Source organism: Moschus berezovskii, chromosome 9, assembly GCF_049115385.1.
Source record: "Moschus berezovskii isolate FMDL1 chromosome 9, NW_MosBer_1.0, whole genome shotgun sequence".
Lineage (NCBI taxonomy): Eukaryota > Metazoa > Chordata > Mammalia > Artiodactyla > Moschidae > Moschus > Moschus berezovskii.
Window position 1 is genome coordinate 74,926,211 of NC_142468.1, and position 22,937 is coordinate 74,949,147.

General features: G+C 42.0%; 1 protein-coding gene across 5 annotated transcripts in view; it reads left to right on the forward strand.

The window, feature by feature from the left end:
• SCG5 (secretogranin V) overlaps positions 1-22,937 on the forward strand; it is a 58,740-nt gene that overhangs the window by 30,024 nt on the left and 5,779 nt on the right. For 2 of the 5 annotated variants that reach the window (XM_088839826.1, XM_088839830.1), the window contains 4 exons: positions 8,782-8,931; positions 9,064-9,099; positions 15,942-16,054; positions 22,652-22,705. In XM_088839826.1, coding sequence (XP_088695952.1) covers positions 8,782-8,931; positions 9,064-9,099; positions 15,942-16,054; positions 22,652-22,705 — 353 coding nt within the window. The remainder of the gene's footprint in view (positions 1-8,781; positions 8,932-9,063; positions 9,100-15,941; positions 16,055-22,651; positions 22,706-22,937) is intronic. The other 3 variants (XM_088839827.1, XM_088839828.1, XM_088839829.1) reach the window with 3 other exon arrangements.

Below are 22,937 nucleotides of genomic sequence, written 5' to 3' on the forward strand. Positions count from 1 at the left end.
GGCTGCCTGAGGCCCCATAGGGGCATGGAAAAAGCCCTGGGATCCCAGGCTGCAAATAGCACTGACTGGCTGAGCAGCTTTAGGCAAGTAAAGGTCTCCCAGGACTCACTTGCTCATAGTTATGAGTAGTAACTCTTGTCCTACTGACCTCACTAAAAATTTTTAATAAAGATATTAAAATAGTCTGAAACAATTGAAACCATAATGTTACAAAAAGGCAGGCGAGTGGTGCAGTCCCTGTTTATTTTCTTCATTTCTGACCAATCTTGACTTCTACCAAAACCATCCCCCTCTGACCCCAGCTCTTGCATCATGGGGGGAACCCGTGAGGCTCCGCTTATTCCCTGAGAGGACATTGCTTATTCCATGACAACGTACCTTCATGCTTCATGAGCAAGGTCTTTGTTTCCAGTCCCTACAGGAATGAAAAAGGGTGCAATGGGCTCCTTTTCTTGTGAAATATGTGAGAGTGCCTCTATAATTAGAATAAAACCTGTAAAGGGACTTCAGCTAGCTATAGCTCCCTTATCTGAAACCTTAAGTGACTTTCAAAAAGCCTCTCAGCGGCCACACTGAATGTCACAAACTCCATGAACCAAGATGATCACGCCAGTGTTCTCAGTGCTAATTTACTCTTAGTTTGCATCTAATCTGAGTAAGTCTGGCTCTCCCCTTTTCTAGCCCTTGATCCTGAATGTATGGTTAATGGACCAATAGCATCAACGTCACCTGGGGGCTTGTTGGAAATGCAGTGTCAGGTCCATCCCTCATTTGTTGATCAGAGTCTACGTTTTGCCAGGATCCTCAAGTTATGCATCTGTGTGTGGTAAAGCAAATTAGAAGACAAGACTTGCAGGACCTAGACCTGCTATTTATTTGTGCACTGTACTTTATTATGAAAAGCCTTGAGGATGACTAGGATTAATAGCTTAGAAAGAAGGAGGAGACAAGTCACTTTAAAAGCCCTGGCAGCTGGGACCACTTATTACAGTTGTATTACTGTATACATTTTCGTGCTCTGAGAACACACTGCTCCAGCACCGTAGAGTCACGGATATTCCCAATAACAGTCCCAAAGTATCAGGAAGAGGTAAGGTCATATTCCGAAGTTGCTGTTGATAGAAGCAAAAGGGCTTAACCTTTATTTGTCAAGAATGAAATATTTTCAGTCTGTTCTAGAGACATTTGTGGAGTGATATGGCCATGATGGAAAGAGATAAATGAAGCATCATCACCGGATAGACTTAATTAATTAATTGCCTGAAATAATGTAAAAGCTGTAGTGAAAGATCCCATCTTTAACCAACGGCATTATTTTCCCAAATAAAGGGGCCTCTAGATTTTGGAAACTTCATGTGAAATGGAGCAGGACCCCCATGGTCCCACCCCACCCCCACCACGTCCTCTGCCTGCCTTTTGTCTGTGGAAAACTTTAGTCAAGGGATTAGTTTAATCAGAGAAATGAGAACTTGCAGAAACAAAGGAAAACAGACAAGGGAGAGTAAATAATAATAATGTAGTCATTCAGCATAGTCAAGGACCTCAAGGGCTGTAGATAATATTCTGAGCAATATCCTGTGAGCTGTCTTACAGATACTAAAATACCAGGTGGAGAACTTAACTACATGGTGACCAGACTGTACCCAGGACATGAGCTGCTACAATTCTGAGAACTGGCCTCAAAGAAACGGGAACTGAAGGTTAACTGTCCCTGAAGCAATCAAGATGCCACTGGTCAGGGCACCGATGACCAATTTGCAGATGACTGTCAGATCAGAGATGACTGTGCTGTTTCTGCATGTGGCCCCCTCCTTCTGTCTATAAAAGCTCTTGCCCCACTAGTTGCCAGTTGCGGGGTTGCGGGGAGTCGGCCGTTGGACAGATGTCCGCTCGCCACCCCACCCCTGGTTGCCAGCATCTGAAATGAAGTAAACGTTGCTTTCCACCAGCCACGCATGTTTACTGGCTTTTGGGCAGTGAGCAGCCAGGTCCCCCGCTCACCTCTCAGTAGTGCATGGACTCTTGACTCATCTCTCCCTTCTGCCCTGTTTGGAATTTCTCTTGTTTCTGTTCATGTTGTGGCTGCTCCACCCCCAATCTTTATCACCTCTCCCCTGAGTTTCAGCAGTTGTGTTATATTAAGCCTTCTTAACTTCCCTCCGGTCTACCTTTGTACAGTGGTCTTCAGAAAGATGCTTGAGTACAGTGGATCTGGAGTAGAGGGCTGGGATTTTTAAAAATTCCACAAGTGATTCTGATGTGCACCCTTGGTGGGAAAGAGGGTTTTAAACTGTTGATAAATTAATGCTCTCCACAACATCCAATTATTATATCACTCTTCTTCCCATGAAGCTTTGGTTGCTGTTTGTTATTATATCAGTTCATAATTTTTTGCTTGGTATTGGCTGTTTCCCCTTCTATCTAGCTCCTCCCTTCCCAGCAGCACTCATCATTGATGATCAAATATTCCTTGCTGTCACCTACTTCTGTGCCCTACGTGTGACTTTTCCTTCACCACCAATAAGGATGGATCCTGCCTTTCCTGCTTCAACTCAAGTGTCACCTCTTCCATGGAAGTTTTCCTGGAAGGTTCCCTATTGCCTGAATTTCCACATCATTTATAATACCATAACAAATTATATCAAGGAATGTATCTTATCATGGACCACTGGCTTGTTGTTTTGGTGCTGAACAACCAACTAAAATGCAGAACTAAGTGGGGAGCAGGAATCCTGTCTTTGACATTTGCATTTTCTATGGCACAGAGCATAATCATTGGTGCGTTGCTTCTTGCAGGCAATCCTTCACGTCTTAGATCTAGATTAGACATTTCTTCTCTGCATACCTGTGACATCTCACTGTAACCCTGTGGTATCATAACTCTGCATCTTAAATGTGTTTCCTTTCTTTTTATTGAGGAATGGTTAATTTACAATGTTGAGTTTACAATGTTGTGTTAGTTTCAAGTGTACAGCAAAGTGATTCAGTTATATATATAACACTTTTTCAGATTCCTTTCTATTACACGTTATTACAAAATATTGAGTATAGTTTCTTGTGCCATAGAGTAGGTCCTTGGGGTTTACCTATTTTACATATTGTAGTGTGTATGTGTTAATCCCAGATTCCTAATTTATCTCTCCCCTCCTCCTGCTCTCCCTTTTGGTAACTATTAGTTTGTTTTCCAGGTGTGTAAGTCTATTTCTGTTTTGTAACTAAGTTCACTTGTATCATTAAATGTGTGTTTCATTATGTATCCCTTACAAAACTGTAAACTCTGTAAGAGCAGGGGTCATATTCACCTAGTTCATCACTGACCCTCTAGTCCATGTCTTGATGATCATATGTATACTCAAGAAATATTTTTTAAGCTGACCGAATAATAATTTTAAAATATGTTTGGTTTTTAGAGACAAATGGACCAGATAGCATCCATGGCATCCTAACAGTTTGATTGACTTGGTTTCAGGTGTGAAATAGAGCAGCATAATCTAAACATTATACTGAACCAGTTGACTAGCATTTGATTGTATACTCAAGTATATAATTTTCCAGTTATTTTCTATATGTGGTTACTTTCCTTGGCTGGCTTCCCTGATGGCTCAGGTGGTAAAGAATCTGCCTACAAGATGTGGGAGACCTGGGTTTGATCCCTGGGTTGGGAAGATTTCTTGGACAAGGGAATGGCAACCAACTCTATTCTTGCCTGGAGAATTCCATGGACAGAGGAGCCTGGCAGGCTACAGTCCATGGGGTCACAAAGAGTCAGACACAGCTGAACAGCTAACACTTTCACTTTCTTACCTATAAAAGTCAAGCTCTTGGAGAACAAAGGATAGCATTAAAAAAAAATTTTTATTTTGTACTGTGGTATAGTCGATTAACAATGTTGTGATAGTTCCAGTTGAACAGCAAAGGGACTCAGCCATACATATATATGTATCCCTTCTTCCCTAAACTCTCCCCCACCCATGCAGGTGCAAAAGATAGAATTTTTTTTTTAACTTCCATCTAACTTCCATAGTTCCTCAGTGAGTATTTCTTGATTTGATGTAATTAAATGTAGTTTTAAAAGAGCCTGTGTTATTTCTGCCTGGTGCTAAACATCTGTTGCTTCCTAACAAGTGTGCCATTCATTCTAATGGCACTGGTGCACAGAGGTAAACAGAGCCTTGGCAGGCCTTCCATAAAGGAAACTGTGTTTGCTTCCTTCATTAATTACTAGTGGAGCATTAAGACATGCATCTCCCTGAAGCCAAGTTGGATAATTCCTGGCACTTAAGCCTAGGGTGCTTTCAAAAGTTGAGACATGTATTGACACACCAGAAGGCATGCCCTATAGCAATCACCAAGGTGGCTGTAATGCCAAGATGGTATAAAGCCTCAGATATATCAATACCAAGCACACTGGTCTGTCTCTCTAAACTTTTGTGGGTCTTGCGTTAATGTGAGATAATAAATGTGAATTTCTAGAATGTCTCTGAAGGCAGACACCTCAGTATGAACTGGAAAAAATCTTCAGAGAAATACAGAAAGTTTAAAAGTAAAATGATCAAAGGTTCACCAAACAAAACAATAGAATGAAAGTGGCAATGCTAATAGCAGACATATGTCAAGATATGATTTGTCAGTTGTTAGTAATTTTGCCAGTTAATGACAAATAAAATGAAGAATTTATACTTTTGGACATAGCAATTAGCATAGCATCAAAATGTTAAAGCAAAGACAATAAGAAAGAAAAGATACTGACAGACACTTATTGGTAGTAATAGATTTTAACACAGCCATCAGATTATGACAGATAAAATATGAATAAGGACATAAAAGAATATGATTAATAATGTTGGATAATTGGCTATATTTAGATATTTATCGGTTATATAAAAATACATCTTAAATACTCACATGGAAAATGTATAAAAATAATGTCTTTCTTTAAAAATGCAGAAATTTTATGCGCTACTCACTAAGTGAGCTATAATATAAATGTAAACAAAAAACCCAGTTACTTTAGGTGTCTATATTTGGAAGCTAGAGGAATTTGGAATTAAAGGAGGTACAATTATCCTTTTAAGAATTAAGACTCTGCACTTCCACTACAGGGGGCATGGGTTTGATCCCTGGTTGGGGAACTAAGATACCACAAGCCATGCTCTGTGGTCAAAACAAAAAAACAAACCAAAAGAATAAATGTTAATCAAACACAATAAATTAAGACAGAGAGATGCAATGTGACTTCAAAGAGACAATAGGATTCCCAGGACACTAGGAGCTAGCCATGATCCTACTGAATATATTAAAATTTCCAAAGGAAAAATATGTGTTGATCTAAATGGGAGCTGATTCAACCAACAAAGAGGGAAAAAAGCAAGTGTCGGAGGTTTATGCCTTGGCGCAACTTGTCCAGGGGAAAAGGGAGACTCACCTAACTCGACTTAAGTAACATAACCCATTGGCAAGACCATTCTTCCTGTGAAGGTGGAAGTATGGTTACTTTATGCTGTGCTGTGATTAGTCACTTCAGTCGTGTCTGACTCTTTGCGACCCCCAGAGACTGCAACCTGCCAGGCTACTCTGTCCATGGGGATTCTCCAGGCAAGAATACCAGAGTGGGTTGCATGCCCTCCTCCAGGGCATCTTTCCAACCCAGGGTTCAATCCCAGGTCTCCCACGTTGCAGGCAGATTCTCTACTGTCTGAGCCACCAGGGAAGCCCAAGAATACGAGTGGATAGCCTATCCCTTCTCCACGGGATCTTCCTGACCCAGGAATAGAACCAGTGTCTCCTGCATTGCAGGTGAATTCTTTACCAGCTGAACTGTCTGATTTTATTTCTAATTTCATGCACATCAAGCAAGCACATTTTGATTTGCTCTTTTGTGTTTAGGTCTATGTACATAGTGATTATACATCAAGGCAGCTGTGTCATGATATAGGTAATTCATTCCTGAAGTGGCTGCTGTAGTGTTGAAAGAGTAAGATTTCTGAGCCTTATAGGTTATTAAGGCTGCAAGAGAAGAGTCTGGAAATTGACTTGTGTTATATTTAAGTAAGGGGCTTCCCAGCTGGCGCAGAGGTAAAGAATCTGCCTGCCAATGCGAGAGATGCAGGAGACAGAGTTCGATCCCAGGATTGGGAAGATCCCCTAGAGAAGGAAATGGCAACCGACTCCAGTACTCTTGCCTGGAGAATCCCACACACTGAGGAGCCTAGCAGGCTACAGTCCATAGGGTCGCAAAGAGTCAGACATGACCGAGTGACGGAGCACGAGCAGGATATTTAAGTAAAGCAAGTTATACAACATGAAACTACTTGTTCTTACTCACTGCTGTGCCTTGGTGTTCAGAGCACGCTTGGTATCCATGGGGCAACTAAATATTTGTTGAAGGGATGAAATATGTAGAGAAAGACAGAATCACTGAGCAAGTGCCCATAGGATAATTGGTTAATTATTTTACATGCCCTAAAACACACAGTGTATATATAACAGAGTTAATTTTTTTTCTTTTTTTGGAAGTATAGTTGACTTGCAATATTATATTAGTTTCAGGTGCCAACCTAGTGATTCCATATTTTTATAGATTATATACCATACACATTTATTATAATACTATTGACTGTATTCCCTGTGCAAGATATTGCTTACCTTTGACTTATTTTATAACTGCAGTTTGTGTAATTCCCTTCCTCTACTTTCATTCAACCCCTTGCCACCCCCATTCCCCTCTGGCAACTACTAGTTTGCTCTCTGTGTCTGAATCTGTTTCTATTTTGCTATTTTTTTCATTTGTTTTGCTTTTGAGATTTCATATATAGGTGAGAGCATGTAGTATTTCACTTGGTTTAATACCCTCCAGGTCCATCCCTGTTGTCATATGGCTGAGTAATATTCCACTGACTGACATTCTCTCTCCACACGCACACACACACACACACACACACACACACACACACACATCTTCTTTATCCATTCATCTATTGATTCATCCGGTTGCTTTCATATCTTGGCTATTGTAAATAATGCTGCAGTGAATATTGGACTGCATATATCTTCCTTTCTTTGGATAAATACCCAGGAGTTGAATTGCTCGATCACATGGCAGTTCTGTTTTTCATTTTCTCAGGAACCTCAACAGTGTTTTCATAGTGGCTGTACCAAAGAGTTAATTTTAAAAATAGAAAACTGAAATATCTAAATATTGATAGTACTTTTGTGAAGGGCCAATAGTTTTGTAAGTTTAAAAGGTGAGAGGAGATCATGAAGGATAACCACAACAAACCTACATAAGTTTTAAAAACTTATGTTAGCAAACTATTACAAATATAATATCCAGAAGTCAGTCAGACAGCATGGAAATTGTTTGCAGGAAATGTAATGGCCAAAGACTTGATACCTTTATTATATAAAATGTTCTTGCAAGTTGATAAGAGAAACACTAAAATTCCAAGAGCATAAACAGACAGCTCACAGAAAAGAAATTAATTTGGGTAAATAAACATGGAAAAAATTCGACTGAGCTAGTAATCAAAGACATTCAAAATGAAACAGTAATTTTTCTAAAGCCTTTAAAATTAGCAAAGAAAACATAAAACTTTATTTTTGCAAAACCCAATACTGGTTAAGATGTATAAATATGGAATTCTCGGATTTTGTTGATATTTTATAAATTGGTACCTCCTTTCTGGAAAACAGTTTGGCAATATAATATAAAGAGTCATAAAAATATTTATAGCCTTTGACCCAGTAATTTGACTTCTGGGAATCTTTTCTGAGGAAAACTAATCCAAAATATGGAAAAAATTAAATGCCTAAGAGCAAATTGGGAAACACTAAACATGCCACAATGGGGGAATGATTAATATGTTGTGTTAGAACCACTGGATTGAAGACTACGTAGTCATTTATAATCATGGGGATGGAGACTGTGCAGCCACATGCTTTAATAGTAAATGAAAAACGAACAAATGGATGGAAAAAGATGCACAGAGAAGAAAAGATTGAAATAAATACACCCAATTTTAAGTGGTTGATCTAGAATGGGAGAAGGTCAAATATTTTTTTCTTCATCTCCCTTTTATTGGTAATTGGTTGCCATTCAGCCTGTTCTTTTATCTGGATGCCCTTTTCTCTTCCCAACTTGCAAAGCCCAGCCCATCTGTGTCAGTGCCACTCAAGCTCCAACTTGTCCAAAAACCCTCCCATCCTATCAGCCTAATGAAACTCTCCCTTTACTCCGTTCCGAGTACTGTACTTTGACATGTCCAGTGTAGCACATATACAGGGAGCCCTAAGTGGAAATGATATTTGTGCAGTTTATGCCTGTTTCCACAATGAAAATTTTACCACCCTAAGGGCAGGAACTCGGAGAAGGCAATGGCAAGCCACTCCAGTACTCTTGCCTGGAAAATCCCATGGATGGAGGAGCCTGGTAGGCTGCAGTCCGTGGGGTCGCTAAGGGTCGGACACGACTGAGCGACTTCACTTTCACTTTTCACTTTCACACATTGGAGAAGGAAATGGCAACCCACTCGTGTTCTTGCCTGGAGAATCCCAGGGATGGGGGAGCCTGGTGGGCTTCCATCTATGGGGTCACACAGAGTCGGACACGACTGAAGTGACTTAGCAGCAGCAGCAGCAGCAGCAAGGGCAGGAACTATTGTATTTCCTTTTCTCTCTCCACAGCATAGACCACAGTAGTTTGCTTGTATGGTGTGCCTGAATAAATAGAGGTTGAAATGAATGGCATTGCCCTAAAATGATCTACTTTTGATTTCCTGGCAGGTGGAGCTCATGAAGGTCTGCAACACTTGGGTCCCTTTGGCAACATCCCAAACATCGTAGCAGAGTTGACCGGTGACAACATTCCTAAGGACTTCAGTGAGGACCAGGGCTACCCAGACCCTCCAAACCCCTGTCCCGTTGGAAAAACAGGTAGTGGGCATTAGTGGGCACGCTCCTGGGTTCACATGAAAGGTAGAGGAAATTTTAAATGCTAACATTGGCTACATATGTTCAGAAAAATAGTATATCTAGTCTCAGGAGCCCCTATGTTTTTATTTGTAGGTGGATTGGAAAGGGAAGTTGACTCTAGAACTCTTGGTGAGTTCTGGTGTTCAGATACACCTGCAGAGGACTCTCTTGCCAAAGCTTCATCTTCTCTCTCCCTCTTTGGGAACTGATGCTCTTTTCTGCACGGGCTTCATTTTCTAATAAAAGAGAGGGTTTTCTCTTTTTTGCCTTTTCTTTGATACAGTTGCTGCCCACTTTGGAACTTGTTTCCTTTGTGGATGATCCGTGCCCATTTGTTTTCCTCACTTCTCTTGACAACTGACATTTCAACTGTGTTGTAACCAGTGAGCATCTATCCTGAAATATTTCTTTGGGAGTTGGGAGGTGGCATGAGAGAGAGGGGACCCAGGAAGGTAAGTTGGTTAAGGAATTAGGTTGAAACCTTCCTTGCTATTCATGTATTGCTCCCAATTTTCTACCCCCCAGTGCCAAAGAGGATGAATGGTGAGTGAGCTTCACTTATGCTGGGCTTTGAGCAGTTTACTTTGCTGGTTCAGAGTAGTTGCTCTAGACAGAGGACTACCTGAATTCAAACCCCTGGTCAGGAGATATGACCTCGAACAAGTTAATAAACTACTTGCATCTCAGCTTCCTTATTTGCGAAATGGGGGTTATTGGGAAATTAAATGAAATTGTCCATGTTAAACACTTGGCACATCACCTCACACAGAGTAAGGACTCACTAAATATCATCCAGATTGTAAATAGCTTTGCCACTAGTAAGCAACCAGAGTAGTCTTTTCCCTCCAGCCCAATAATAATAATGTTAGTGTTTATTGGGCTTCCCTGGTGGCTCATATGGTAAAGAATCTACCTGCAATGCAGGATTGAAACCAGGTTCAATCCCTAGGTCGGGAAGATCCTTGGAGAAGGAAACAGCAGCCCGCTCCAGTATTCTTGCCTGGAGAATTCCATGGACAGAGGAACCTGGCGGGCTACATGAGGTTGCAAACAGTTGGACACGACTGAATGACTAACACTACACTTAGTATTTATTATCCTTACTTTACATGTAATGAACCTGAAGCTGCTGAAATAGCTTGCTCAAGGTTATTCATGTAACAAGTTGCTGAGCCAAGACTCAAACTTGGGTCTATCTGATTTAGGACCGTGGACCCAACCACTAAGACATGCTGCCTTGCTCTGAAAATTCTGACAGTGTTGGCACCTCAGCTTTTCTTAAACACAATACAAGCTCTCTTTGAAAGAGGTTCCCTCTGAAAGATAGTCCTCTTTTCATTTATGGTGAGGTCTCTGTTTCCCTTGAGGGACAGAGCCTCCATCCTGGGATGGGACAACAAAAATAGTTGGACGTGGCCAAGCCAGTGTGGGGATGCTGGCCCAGGACTGTAGGAAAATCTAAATCACTGCACAGAACCAGTGATTCAGACACATTTCACTTACCCGTGAGGCTTTGGATGAGCAGGAAGAAAGACCAGTTTGGAGTCTGAAGAGTAACAGTCTCCATGGGGATTTGGTTAAACTGATTCAATATCATATCGGACAGTGGTTTTCAAGTATAGTCCTGGCAGTATCAGCATTACCTGGAGACTTATTGGAAATGCAGATCTTCACCCCTATTCCAGAGCTATTGAATTAGAAACTCTGGGGATAAAAAGTAAAAAAGTAAAATGTTAGTTGCTTAGTCGTGTCCAACTCTTTGTGACCCCATGAACCGTATGTAGCCCACCAGGCTCCTCTGTCCACTGAAACAGAAACCCTGGGGGTAGGATGCAGAAACCTGTATTCTAAGCTGCCTTTCCTGTGATTCTGGAGCACACTGAAGTTTGGAGAACTGCTGTTAGAGGAGAATGGAAAGAGAGCCAGAGTTTGAGCCAACAGATCTGCTATCTAGTCCTCATTACAGTGTGTCATTTTACCTCCTTGGGCCTCAGTTTCTTCATCTGTAAAATGAAGACATAGTCAGTGCCTTAAAAAAACATTCAGTGTAGTCCTAGCTAATCCTTGAAACATGTAATATAGAGATCTATGTAATCAAGCCCTTATCAGTAGCACTTAGGAGCTCTGAGATGGAGCAATCCTGGCTGGCTGATCAGTTCAGTTCAGTCGCTCAGTCATGTCTGACTCTCCGCGACCCCATGAATCACAGCACGCCAGGCCTCCCTGTCCATCACCAACTCCCGGAGTTCACTCAAACTCATGTCCACAGAGTCGGTGATGCCATCCCATTCTCTGTCATCCCCTTCTCCTCCCGCCCCCAACCTTTCCCAGCATCAGAGTCTTTTCCAGTGAGTCAACTCGTCGCATGAGGTGGCCAAAATATTGCAGTTTCAGCTTTAGTATCAGTCCTTTCAATGAACACCCAGGATTGATCTCCTTTAGAATGGACTGGTTGGATCTCCTTGCAGTGCAAGGGACTCTCAAGAGTCTTCTCCAACACCACAGTTCAAAAGCATCAATTCTTCGGCGATCAGTTTTCTTCACAGTCCAACTCTCACATCCATACATGACCACGGGAAAAACCATAGCCTTGACTAGACGAACCTTTGTTGCCAAAGTAATGTCTCTGCTTTTTAATATACTATCAAGGTTGATCATAACTTTCCTTCCAAGGAGTAAGCGTCTTTTAATTTCCTGGCTGCAGTCAGCATCTGCAGTGATTTTGGAGCCCCAAAAAATAAAGTCTGACACTGTTTCCACTGTTTTTCCATCTATTTCCCATGAAGTGATGGGACCAGATGCCATGATCTTTGTTTTCTGAATGTTGAGCTTCAAGCCAACCTTTTCACTCTCCTCTTTCACTTTCATCAAGAGGCTTTTGAGTTCCTCTTCACTTTCTGCCATAAGGGTAGTGTCATCTGCATATCTGAGGTTATTGATATTTCTCCCAGCAATCTTGATTCCAGCTTGTGCTTCTTCTAGCCCAGCGTTCCTCATGATGTACTCTGCATAGAAGTTAAATAAGCAAGGTGACAATATACAACCTTGACGTACTCCTTTTCCTATTTGGAACCAGTCTGTTGTTCCATGTACAGTTCTGACTGTTGCTTCCTGACCTGCGTACAGGTTTCTCAATAGGCAGGTCAGGTGGTCTGGTATTCCCATCTCTTTCAGAATGTTCCACAGTTTATTGTGATCCACACAGTCAAAGGCTTTGGCATAGTCAATGAAGCAGAAATAGATGTTTTTCTGGAACTCTCTTGCTTTTTCCATGATCCAGCAGATGTTGGCAATTTGATCTCTGGTTCCTCTGCCTTTTCTAAAACCTGCTTGAACATCTGGGAGTTCATGGTTCACATATTGCTGAAGCCTGGCTTGGAGAATTTTGAGCATGACTTTACTAGTGTGTGAGATGAGTGCAATTGTGTGGTAGTTTGAGCATTCTTTGGCATTGCCTTTCTTTGGGATTGGAATGAAGATTGACCTTTTCCAGTCCTGTGGCCACTGCTGAGTTTTCCAAATTTGCTGGCACATTGAGTGCAGCACTTTCACAGCATTATCTTTCAAGATTTGAAATAACTCAACTGGAATTCCATCACTTCCACTAGCTTTGTTCGTAGTGATGCTTTCTAAGGCCCGCTTGACTTCACATTCCAAGATGTCTGGCTCTAGGTCAGTGATCACGTTATCGTGACTATCTTGGTTGTGAAGATCTTTTTTGTACAGTTCTTCTATGTATTCTTGCCACCTCTTCTTAATATCTTCTGCTTCTGTTAGGTCCATATCATTTCTGTCCTTTATCGAGCCCATCTTTGCATGAAATGTTCCCTTGGAATCTCTTAATTTTCTTGAAGAGATCTCTTGTTTTTCCTATTCTGTTGTTTTCCTCTATTTCTTTGCGTTGATCACTGAGGAAGGCTTTCTTATCTCTCCTTGCTATTCTTTGGAACTCTGCATTCAGATGCTTATATGTTTCCTTTTCTCCTTTGCTTTTCGCTTCTCTTCTTTTCAGAGCTATTTGTAAGGCCTCCTCAGACAGCCATTTTGCTTTTTTGCATTTTCTATGGGGATGGTCTTGGTCCCTGTCTCCTGTACAATGTCACAAACCTCCGTCCAGAGTTCATCAGGCACTCTATCTATCAGATCTAGTCCCTTAAATCTATTTTTCACTTCCACTGTATAATCATAAGGGATTTGATTTAGGTCATATCTGAATGGTCTAGTGGTTTTCCCTACTTTCTTCAATTTAAGTCTGAATTTGGCAATAAGGAGTTCATGATCTGAAGTGGTCAAACAGGAGATGGCAAGAGTGAACATAGACATTCTAGGAATCAATGAATTAAAATGGACTGGAATGGGTGAATTTAACTCAGATGACCATTATATCTACTACTGTGGGCAGGAATCCATTAGAAGAAATGGAGTAGCCATCATGGTCAACAAAAGAGTCCGAAATGCAGTACTGGATGCAATCTTAAAAACGACAGAATGATTTCTGTTCATTTCCAAGGCAAACCATTCAGTATTACAGTAATCCAGGCCTATGCCCCAACCAGTAACGCTGAAGAAGCCGAAGTTGAATGGTTCTATGAAGACCTACAAGACCTTTTAGAACTGACACCCAAAAAAGATGTCCTTTTCATTACAGGGGACTGGAATGCAAAAGTAGGAAGTCAAGAAACACCTGGAGTAACAGGCAAATTTGGCTTTGGAGCACAGAATGAAGCAGGGCAAAGGCTAATAGAGTTTTGTCAAGAGAACGCACTGGTCATAGCAAACACCCTCTTCCAACAACACAAGAGAAGACTCTACACATGGACATCACCAGATGGTCAACACCGAAATCAGATTGATTATATTCTTTGCAGCCAAAGATGGAGAAGCTGTATACAGTTAGCAAAAACAAGACCAGGAGCTGACTGTGGCTCAGATCATGAACTCCTTATTGCCAAATTCAGGCTGGCTGATAGAGTTGGATAAAATCCCAGCTCCCAGGCCCTTTCTTGTCTACCATTATCTGCCCCTTCCCTCCCTGCCTTTTCATTAAGCTAACATAATTCTCCCTCTTTGTTCTACCATAATCTGCATTCTAGAAAAAACTCGCTTGCTAAATTTAGCCATTATTTGTAAGAAATTGCTTGAGACATGCCTCATTGAGAATCATGACACCGCATAGCCCAGCCATCCAAGAATAACCTTCACTTCCCTCCCCAAGCCACACTCACCTCTGAATCATGGCTCACTCACCCTGGTAGAGTACAGACAGAACTCACAGTCTGTCCTGGTCCTTAGGGATGTGAATTCCAGGGAGCATTTTCAGGCTCCAGACACCTTCGGTTCCCAGAGCCACAGGGCTCTATCTCTACATCTCAGTTCGGGCCCACTCGGAGGCACTTGAGAAACAATTAGGAAGAGGTTGTAAAGCTGCCATGTGCAGCCTGCCTGACCTCTTTTGCTTTGCTCTCCCTTTCCTCCATGTTAATTGCTCTAGATGAAGAAATCAGATAACCAGTTCAGTGAGAAGTGGGGAACCATGTTAGAGTCACATTAGGGTTTTTTCCAAGTGCTAGTGCTTTCCTCACAAGCTTCATGCTGCTAAGGGCTGAAAGACTGGATGCTGAAAGCTGCTGGTAGGCGTCAGAGCAGTCTCAAGAGACCAGACTACCTGCCTGATTGTGTTAGACCCCTTTTAGCATTGACTTTGATGCTTCACTCTCCCTTTGAAAGGAAGTCTCTTTCATTTCCCTAGTCCTGCACAAACCACCCTCCCAACCTCCCCGCCACCCCTCCGCCCTTTTAAAGCTGTTGTCTGTAAAGCACATTAGAGACAGGAAAAAAAAGGACTCAGTTTCAGAGCACTGTGTCTTGTAATGATGGGGCTTAGGTAAAAGCAGCAGCCAAGAGGGATAACCTTTTTCTGTGTTTGAATGGAAGACATGCTTTATATTTCAAAAGGCATTGATAATATGAACTGTCATTTTAAGAGAGATGGTGAGAAGGGAACACATAGAGGAAACCTATTATGTGCCAGATGCTCTCTATATGATCATCTCTATCCCCCATGGCTACTCTGAAAGGTAAGGATTTGATTATTCTCATCTCATAGGTGAAAAAATGGACTTAGACTAAGTTAACTCTCCCAAGGAACTAAACCCATCTACCACCCATGAGCTAAGATTTGAACCCTTAGCTTGGGTCTATCTTCCTGACTCCAGGCTTACCCTGTTATCACTACAACACACACCATCAAGTTCTGTCTAATAATTATTTTTCTTATATAATGGACTTTCTCCAAGAAGCCAAAATCATTTCTAAAGAGCCACCCAAGAGAAAACAGAGTAAGTCATGTGGAATGGAGGTATATCAGTAAAGGAAATAATTGCTGTTATGACAGACAAAAAATAACACTGGCTTAACATAATAGAAGTTTATTTCTTATTTGTGTGAAGTCCTGCCAGAGGTGGGTGAGGGTGTTGTGGAGGTGGATGGTTCAGCAACCCAGACTGCCACCTTTCATCTTCGCACTTGACATTCACAGTTGCCCTGGTCGGCAACATGTAGCAAGCAGACCAACAGATGCTGGGGGTGAGGGTGGGGTTGGGAGAGCGAAAGAGGGGGTTCTCTAGAGGGTTTTTATGGGCCAGCCTTGGAGGTGGAATACATCGCTTCTGCCCACATTCCATCAGCACAAACCCAGGCATATGACTCCACCTGATTGCATAGCAAGGCTGGGAAATTAGCCATGTGCCGATGGGGAATGGGAAGTGGGTTTGGTGAGCAGCCAACCATTCTCTGACATGGGTAGGAGAGGAATGGGAATCTGGGATGAGCAAATCCCAGAAGGATATTGATTTAGAATGACTGATGTGAATACATTCTGACCTTTGGATGTCTAGTTGTTTTTAATAAATTAACTCTTAGAATAACAATAGATCCTTGGCTGTTCCTCAAAAACCTTTTGTTGTTTGCAGTAGATGATGGATGTCTAGAAAACACCCCTGACACAGCAGAGTTCAGTCGAGAATTCCAGTTACACCAGCACCTTTTTGATCCAGAACATGACTATCCAGGCTTGGGCAAGTGGGTAAGTCCAATCTTAATTGCTAGTAGGTCATATACTCTGGTACTCTGAAGATACTGATGGCAGAGAGAAACAATATGGGTGGGGGGAGAGAAGGAAAATTGTTTAGACTCTGATTTTTTTTTTCCAGAAATCTCTAGTTGAGAGGGACTTTTAATTCCAAACCATACTCACTGCTTAGACCACACAATACCAACCCATTTGAGGAGTCAGTGACCTGAACCAATCTCATCAGCTCGAGTCTCAAGAGGGTTCTGCTGTGGTCCGCTCCATAGTCTGTGTCATAACACGTCCTAAAATCTCACCAGTGTTTCCTGCACCTCTTACAGGAAGTATATGAAACTTCTGTTTAAAAAAAAAAAGGATACTAAGAAAATTTGCAGGCTTTTTCCCCTAGACTGAAGGAGGTGATCTCTGCAGAACTAAGGGAAAACCATGCCAGAAACTGAGAAACAGACATACAATTCTGCTTTATGGAAAGAGAAGAAAAATTCCAAAATATGTGGCAGTGAACTTGCCATCAATGGCAAGAACCTATAACTGCCAGTTAAGGAAATTGTTTATACGCACTTGGAAAGAGAAATCATGACCATTTGGCATGGGTTTGCTAAAAACAAGTTTTGTCGATCTAATTGTATTCTTCCATTTGCCAGCATTATTCATTTACTTGCCAGCTCGATGAGGGAAATGAAGTGAGCATGGTGCGTTTGGACTTTAGTAAAGTATTTGATGAGCTCTTTCATGATATCCTGTTGGAAGAGGCGGAGAGATACAACTTAGGCAGGAAAACATCACCAAAAGGGAGCTTATTAAAGAGTCCATGCCGAGAGGGAGAGCAGTTTCACGTGTATCCTATGTGTCTTAGTGATATCCCACTGCACATTTTTATAAATGTTTGTAATAAAAGCTATAGAGCATATGCTTATCAGATTCTTAAAGAAAGACACAAAGTTGGACGGGAGAGCACTGAATGACAGAGTTGGGGTTCAAGACGATCCCAACTGGCTGGAATAATGAATCGAACAAGATCACAATTGAATGGAGATAGATCTTTCTTCCTGTGGTTTGGATGATGTAATCAAATGCAGAAGCCATGTGAGCAAAGTGGAAAACTACTAAGGAGGGTTAGTTCATGTATACAGAGGTGGTCAATACACCTGTGGAGGAGTGAGTGAATGAGAAATGAGCAGATACTCCTAACTGCCTAAGCCAATCTAAAGCTATAGGTCTCTGTCACCGGCAGCCAACTCATTACCTACTTTACTGGGAATACTGTGGTCTCAGAACTGAACTCTCTCTCTTCCTTTTTACATTGTTTTAGAGAGAGAGAGGTCCCTCCTCATTAATGACCACTTCCATTTTTTTCCATCATCCAAGCATTGAGTTTGATTCCCTCTCCTGTCAACATGCACATTTCCTGTCTTAAGATGACAAAGCAACAGTGCCCTCTAAGTTAATTTTGTTTCCTCCAATATGCATTATTCTATTTCTCTTCTTTTTCATGAGCAGTTATGTTAGGGAGAATTTGCAGAGCCATCCTGAAGCCTACTAGCAGGGTTTAAACATGTTGAATTACATAGGCAACCATCTATAGGTTCTTGAATAGGAGGCTAAAATCATGAAAGTGTTCTATAAAAGTTATTCTGGCATATGGAAGGAGGAGATGTAGTGAGAAGAAACTAAAGGTGGGAAAAAAAGGAGATAATTCTAGTTATGAAGGCTGTGAACACGGAGAATTTAAATGAATCTCACTAAAGCAATAAGAATCCAAGACATTTCAAAGGGAAATAGGGAACTGACTAGATTTGGTATATGGCATAAACATAGCATGAGAAGGTAAAAAGAGCTATGTCAGGTTTGTAAGAAATGGATGGTATGAACTTTTCCTCTGTGGAAATTTTTTTTTTTAAAAGGAAGAGGAGAGGGAGGTAGGAATGAAAGAAAGGAGCAGAGGAAGAGTAGGAAAGAGTAGATCGTAGAGGAGCTCTAGGAAGGAATCTACCAGAGATGCGCAAAAGTGCCACCGAACAGCAGCAAGGGCCTGGACGGAGCCTGCTGTGTTCCAGGCACTGTGCTGTGTGCTCGATATACAACAGTCATTGACATGATATTGGTCTCAATGAGCTAACCAACTTGGGATAAATTGCATGAAAATGAAATGAACCCACCTCAGCATGGTTCAGCTTCCTGATCAAGCTCTACCAGGTGCAGTTACTGGGGGAGATGGAAGAGAATAGTCAAGGAAGACCCAGGGCTGAGGACTCCCATGGCCAATTGTACAGTAACCATTGAGGATGCTGAAGGTGCTAAAAAGGGCAGCACTGAATTCTAGGGTGACACATCTACCTTGCATGACTGCTAGTCTGGAAATGGGGGAAACGTTCAAGGGGAAGATGGAGAGCACTCTGAGTGAGGGCAGAGAGCCCAGCTGAGGATATGCGAGAGGTGGAAACTTCTCGCTTGACAACTTTTCTCTCCTCTTCTTGAAAATCTTTACAGGTTTCTCTCAGCACGTTCCACTCACTCCCAGCACTCCAGTATGAAGTCAGCCACCATCTCATTGTTTTTGCCTCTTTTCAGTACTGATTTCTTTCCTTTGAGTCACTGCCATTCATTGTCTACATCAGAGCTAAAGACTACAAGTTTAGGATTATTACAGATCAATGACCAGGACCAAAGTTTATACACCTTCCTCATCTGTAATTATGAGTCTGTTTAAACTTGTTTCCTTCATTTATTTTCTCATTACCACCTAGCAGTCAAGCATGAGTTCTACTTCATATGGAAGTGTGAATTGAATATGTTTGTTTTTCTAAGCTGGGGTCCCCAAGCTTTCCTTAGCGTTCATAAAGAATGATGGTCTCAAGCTCCACCGTCCTTTAAATTAGCAAAGGGATCGTCTTTCACAAGAGAGCTACACACAAGACCCTGATTCCTTTTTTTTGCTGGTAATGTTTCCCTGTGTTTGACATTAACTGGAGCTCAGCTGAGTCTTGAGTAGTGATTCACATAAGTATCAGCGTCTGTCTAATTTCCTGCATTTCTCTCTCTTTGTTAATACATCAAGACACATTTATTAAATGCACATCATATACCTTCCAGGCCCTGCATTAGGTGATGGGACTACAAAGATGATAATAGTCATTGTATTTTATAATAAGACAGTAAATAGTCATATTTGTTGAGTACATTCTGTGTGCCAGACAGTGCCAAATACTTTATGTGAATTATTTAATTCAATCTGCCCTTCCCTATCATGCTCATTTTACAGATGAGAAAATACAGGCTTAGAGACTTTCCTGGTGGCTCAGACGGCAAAGCATCTGCCTGCAATGCGGGAGACCCAGGTTCAATCCCTGGGTTGGGAAGATCTCCTGGAGAAGGAAATAGCAACCCACTCCAGTATTCTTGCCTGGAAAATCCCATGGACAGAGGAGCCTGGTAGGCTACAGTCCATGGGGTTGCAGAGTCAGACATGACTGAAAGAACTAAGCAGGAATGCGTGAAAAGGGAGTTTAAAAGGCCTGCCTAACCCCACGGAGCTGATCATTGACAGAACTGGGATTTGAACCAGAACATTGGACTCTAGGAGTTCTCTAAAAACTGGATAAATTCCTTTTCTTTCCATGACTCAGCACTTATAGTGTGTCCTGTACAGTGGTTCTGTCGAGTCTTGTCTACAACTGGTTGTCTTTCAGATGATATGTCACCTGGAGCTGCCGTCGACCAAGGCTGGCTACCATAGATGTCAGCCAAACCCTCCTTCACACATTCGTTACTGAGTGTTACTCACTTAGGAAGAAGTTGTCTTGAAAAGCAAATGTTTCTCCTTTCCAAGTGCTTTTCACATCTTTTCACCAGCAGCTTGGGTGACTAGAGGCTCCTCCTTAACCGGATGCAGCTGTACTGAGCCTTGAACCCGAGCCACGGGAGAAATGAGACACAGGGCCCTCTGCCTTTCTTTGTCTTTCACGCCCTCATTGTGTCTGAAGAGTCGGATGCTCTTCAATTTGGGTTTCTCTCACGTTTCCATGTCATTAGTCATGAGCTATGCCTTTCTGATACGTTCTTCTTAGTGTTTCCCTCGGGAAATGCCTGAAGCCAGTTCATCCCAGAATTGGTGTGACTTGGGAAAAGTGGTGTCTGCCAGGTTTCTCCAGTGTAAAGTTACTATTTTTCCCTTTGAAATTAATAATTAATCTGTGGGGATTTACTTCAAGACTGTATAAATATTCTGTCCCCATTAAACTTTCAACTAACAATTTTAGTACCCACTGATGGCACTCACCAGAATAATGATAACTATAGTAGTTTTAAAATGGTGATTTATTTTAAAATGTTACTATTCTTTCAGCACTTCTTGGTTGGCATTCTATTCTAAGCAAGAGTTTCCCCTGTTCCCCCCTTTTTTTTAAACTTTTTTGGGGTATAGATTCATTGTTTCCTATTATTATTTATTTTGCTGTTCAAACTGTCCTAGATTTAGCCAGTGGGAGTCTCTGCAGGCCGGCTTTTCTTTCCTTTCACCATGTCTCATCACTTTTTGAGTACTTCCTTACTTTCTGGCCCAATTAGATATCCCAACTTCATTCATCCTTGTACTTTCCCTGAATCAGACATTTCTCCAAGAAGCCTCCCTGGTTCCGTTTAGGAATGGAATTTGAAACCAAGATCTAGGCAGTTGTCCAAAATCTTGATGGCACAATGGAAAGCCCTCTTTGTGAACTCAGACCTGCTACTCACATGGAAAACAGGCTCACTGCTCCCCCTTCCCACCCTATCTACAGGGAATGGGAGTCAGGAGGGGGACTGGTCTCTTCTCATTGGCTTTGTGTACTTCTTTCACCCACAGGAGACCTGTCAATCCCTGCCTTCAAATCCATACAATAGCAGGGCTAATCAGAAATGCCAAGGTTACTGGCAGGCAGGGGTGGGAAAGCATCTGGCTCATCCTAACCTGCACTCTTCGGGAAATACAGGAACCATCTTTGAGAGGAAGGCTTGCAGTACCTTTCCTTTTCTCTTTGAAGGAAGGCTCTTATGTGTATAACGCTGGCCTTCTAAAGGGGAGTTACTAAGATGCTGCTGTCTTTACCCTGCTGGTGGCACAGTGGACCTCAACCATGGCTGACTGACTGTCCCACCCCGTGGTACTAGCTTGAGGACCCCTGTGCCCTCCCTGCCGCTCAGGCAACTGATCCCAGTGACGCGCAGAAGTCTCTTTCCTGGACCCCTGTCTCCCAACCCCTGTCCCCAGCTTTGGCATGAATTCCCGGGACTTTCTCTTTCACCAGGAATTGTTCCATCTACAGAAAGGCAAGCACAGACAGCAGGAAAGAGCCTCACAGCAATACCCTCATTCCTCGAGTGAACGATCTGCACTTTTCTCCCTTCTGAGATGAAACTCATCAGTTCTCCAAGTGAGCATGAGATTCAGTTTGCCGGCAGGACCGATCTCTGGGGCTGTTTGAGGCTCCTTGATGCTCTGGCATGGCCTCTGTGCATAGTTGAGGTTGGGCAAGAGATACACATTGTAAATTGTGGGTGGAGTAGATTTTAATGAACATGAAAACTATGACCTCGTTCTTGGTATTTGTCATTTTCATTTCCAAATCTACCATAAAAAAAAAAAAAGAACTTGATATCCAAACAGCTCAGAAGATACAAGGGTTGTATAAACTTGTTCCTTACCAGAATTCTGTCATCTTCTTCTTTTAAAAAATCAGTGTCAGGGTATTTTAGAGTGAGATGAATCACCTCTTTTATATATTATCTCCCTTATGATGAAAAAAAAAATTTTTTTTTAAGTAAACAACTTGAGAAAGCCCCCATTTCCGATTCTCTCTTCAGCTTAAGTGTCCTGTCTCTTATAATCCCAATAGAAGGGAAATATATTCAACATGCATGTGATATTCTAGAGCTCATTTAAATCCACTATGTGTTTGAAATCCAGAAATATGTGGAAACACTTATACACACTGTGGTAACAGAGCCTGTCCTGCACCCCACTCAACAACATAGCTTTTCTTCTGCCAAGAAGATTTTTGGCAGTTTTTAAAAGGTTCACTCTATTAAAAATGTTATAGACCAAATGGTTTTCCGATTGTCTTGACTGGGGGCACTGACTCAAGCCACAAGAGGAAGGGTTGCAGAAGTCGGATGTCTCGTTTATTTACATAGAGGATTGTTGCTAATAGTCAGACACTCCTCTAGAGAACAGTTTATGTGCACAGCTCATAAAAAGGGAGTTAGACACTAAAGTAAAATAAGATAAAATTGTTTGTTTTAAACAAAGGCTGTTCAAAGTGAGGAGATGGGTCTCCAGTGCCCCTTGTGTGTTAGAGTGTCGTATTTTCTGATTTATATGATTGTTGATGACATGGGTGTGCCTTGGGGCATCACAGAGAACTTTATTAAAAGCTGCACAATACCGGCTTTTCTCTTGTGGTCTCTATTTCTGACACGACACTCCTTTCATTTGGTTTCGTTTCCAAAATATGTGTATGCAAATAACCAGGGGGACACATCAAGGATATAATAGCCATTGACCCAATGTGATCCATTCTTCTGCATTTGTGTTTTCTTTTCTCTCGACTCCAGAACAAGAAGCTCCTTTATGAGAAGATGAAGGGAGGACAGAGGCGCAAGCGGAGGGTAACGTCTGACTGGCTGTGAGGCTGGGGGAGGCCTAGAGCTTTCTGAGTGGGGCAGTGGACAGGCTGTTACCCTCGGGAGGAACAGAAAGTAGTGGAGTCCTTTCACGTACAGACCTGCGCGGGGGCGAGGCTGAACGGTGGTCCCTGGTGATAAGAACCGTGCCTAGAAAGTCGGCCCTTGGTTTCTGTGATGTCTTCTCCAGGCTCTAGCATGTAACTTTTAGTGGCAC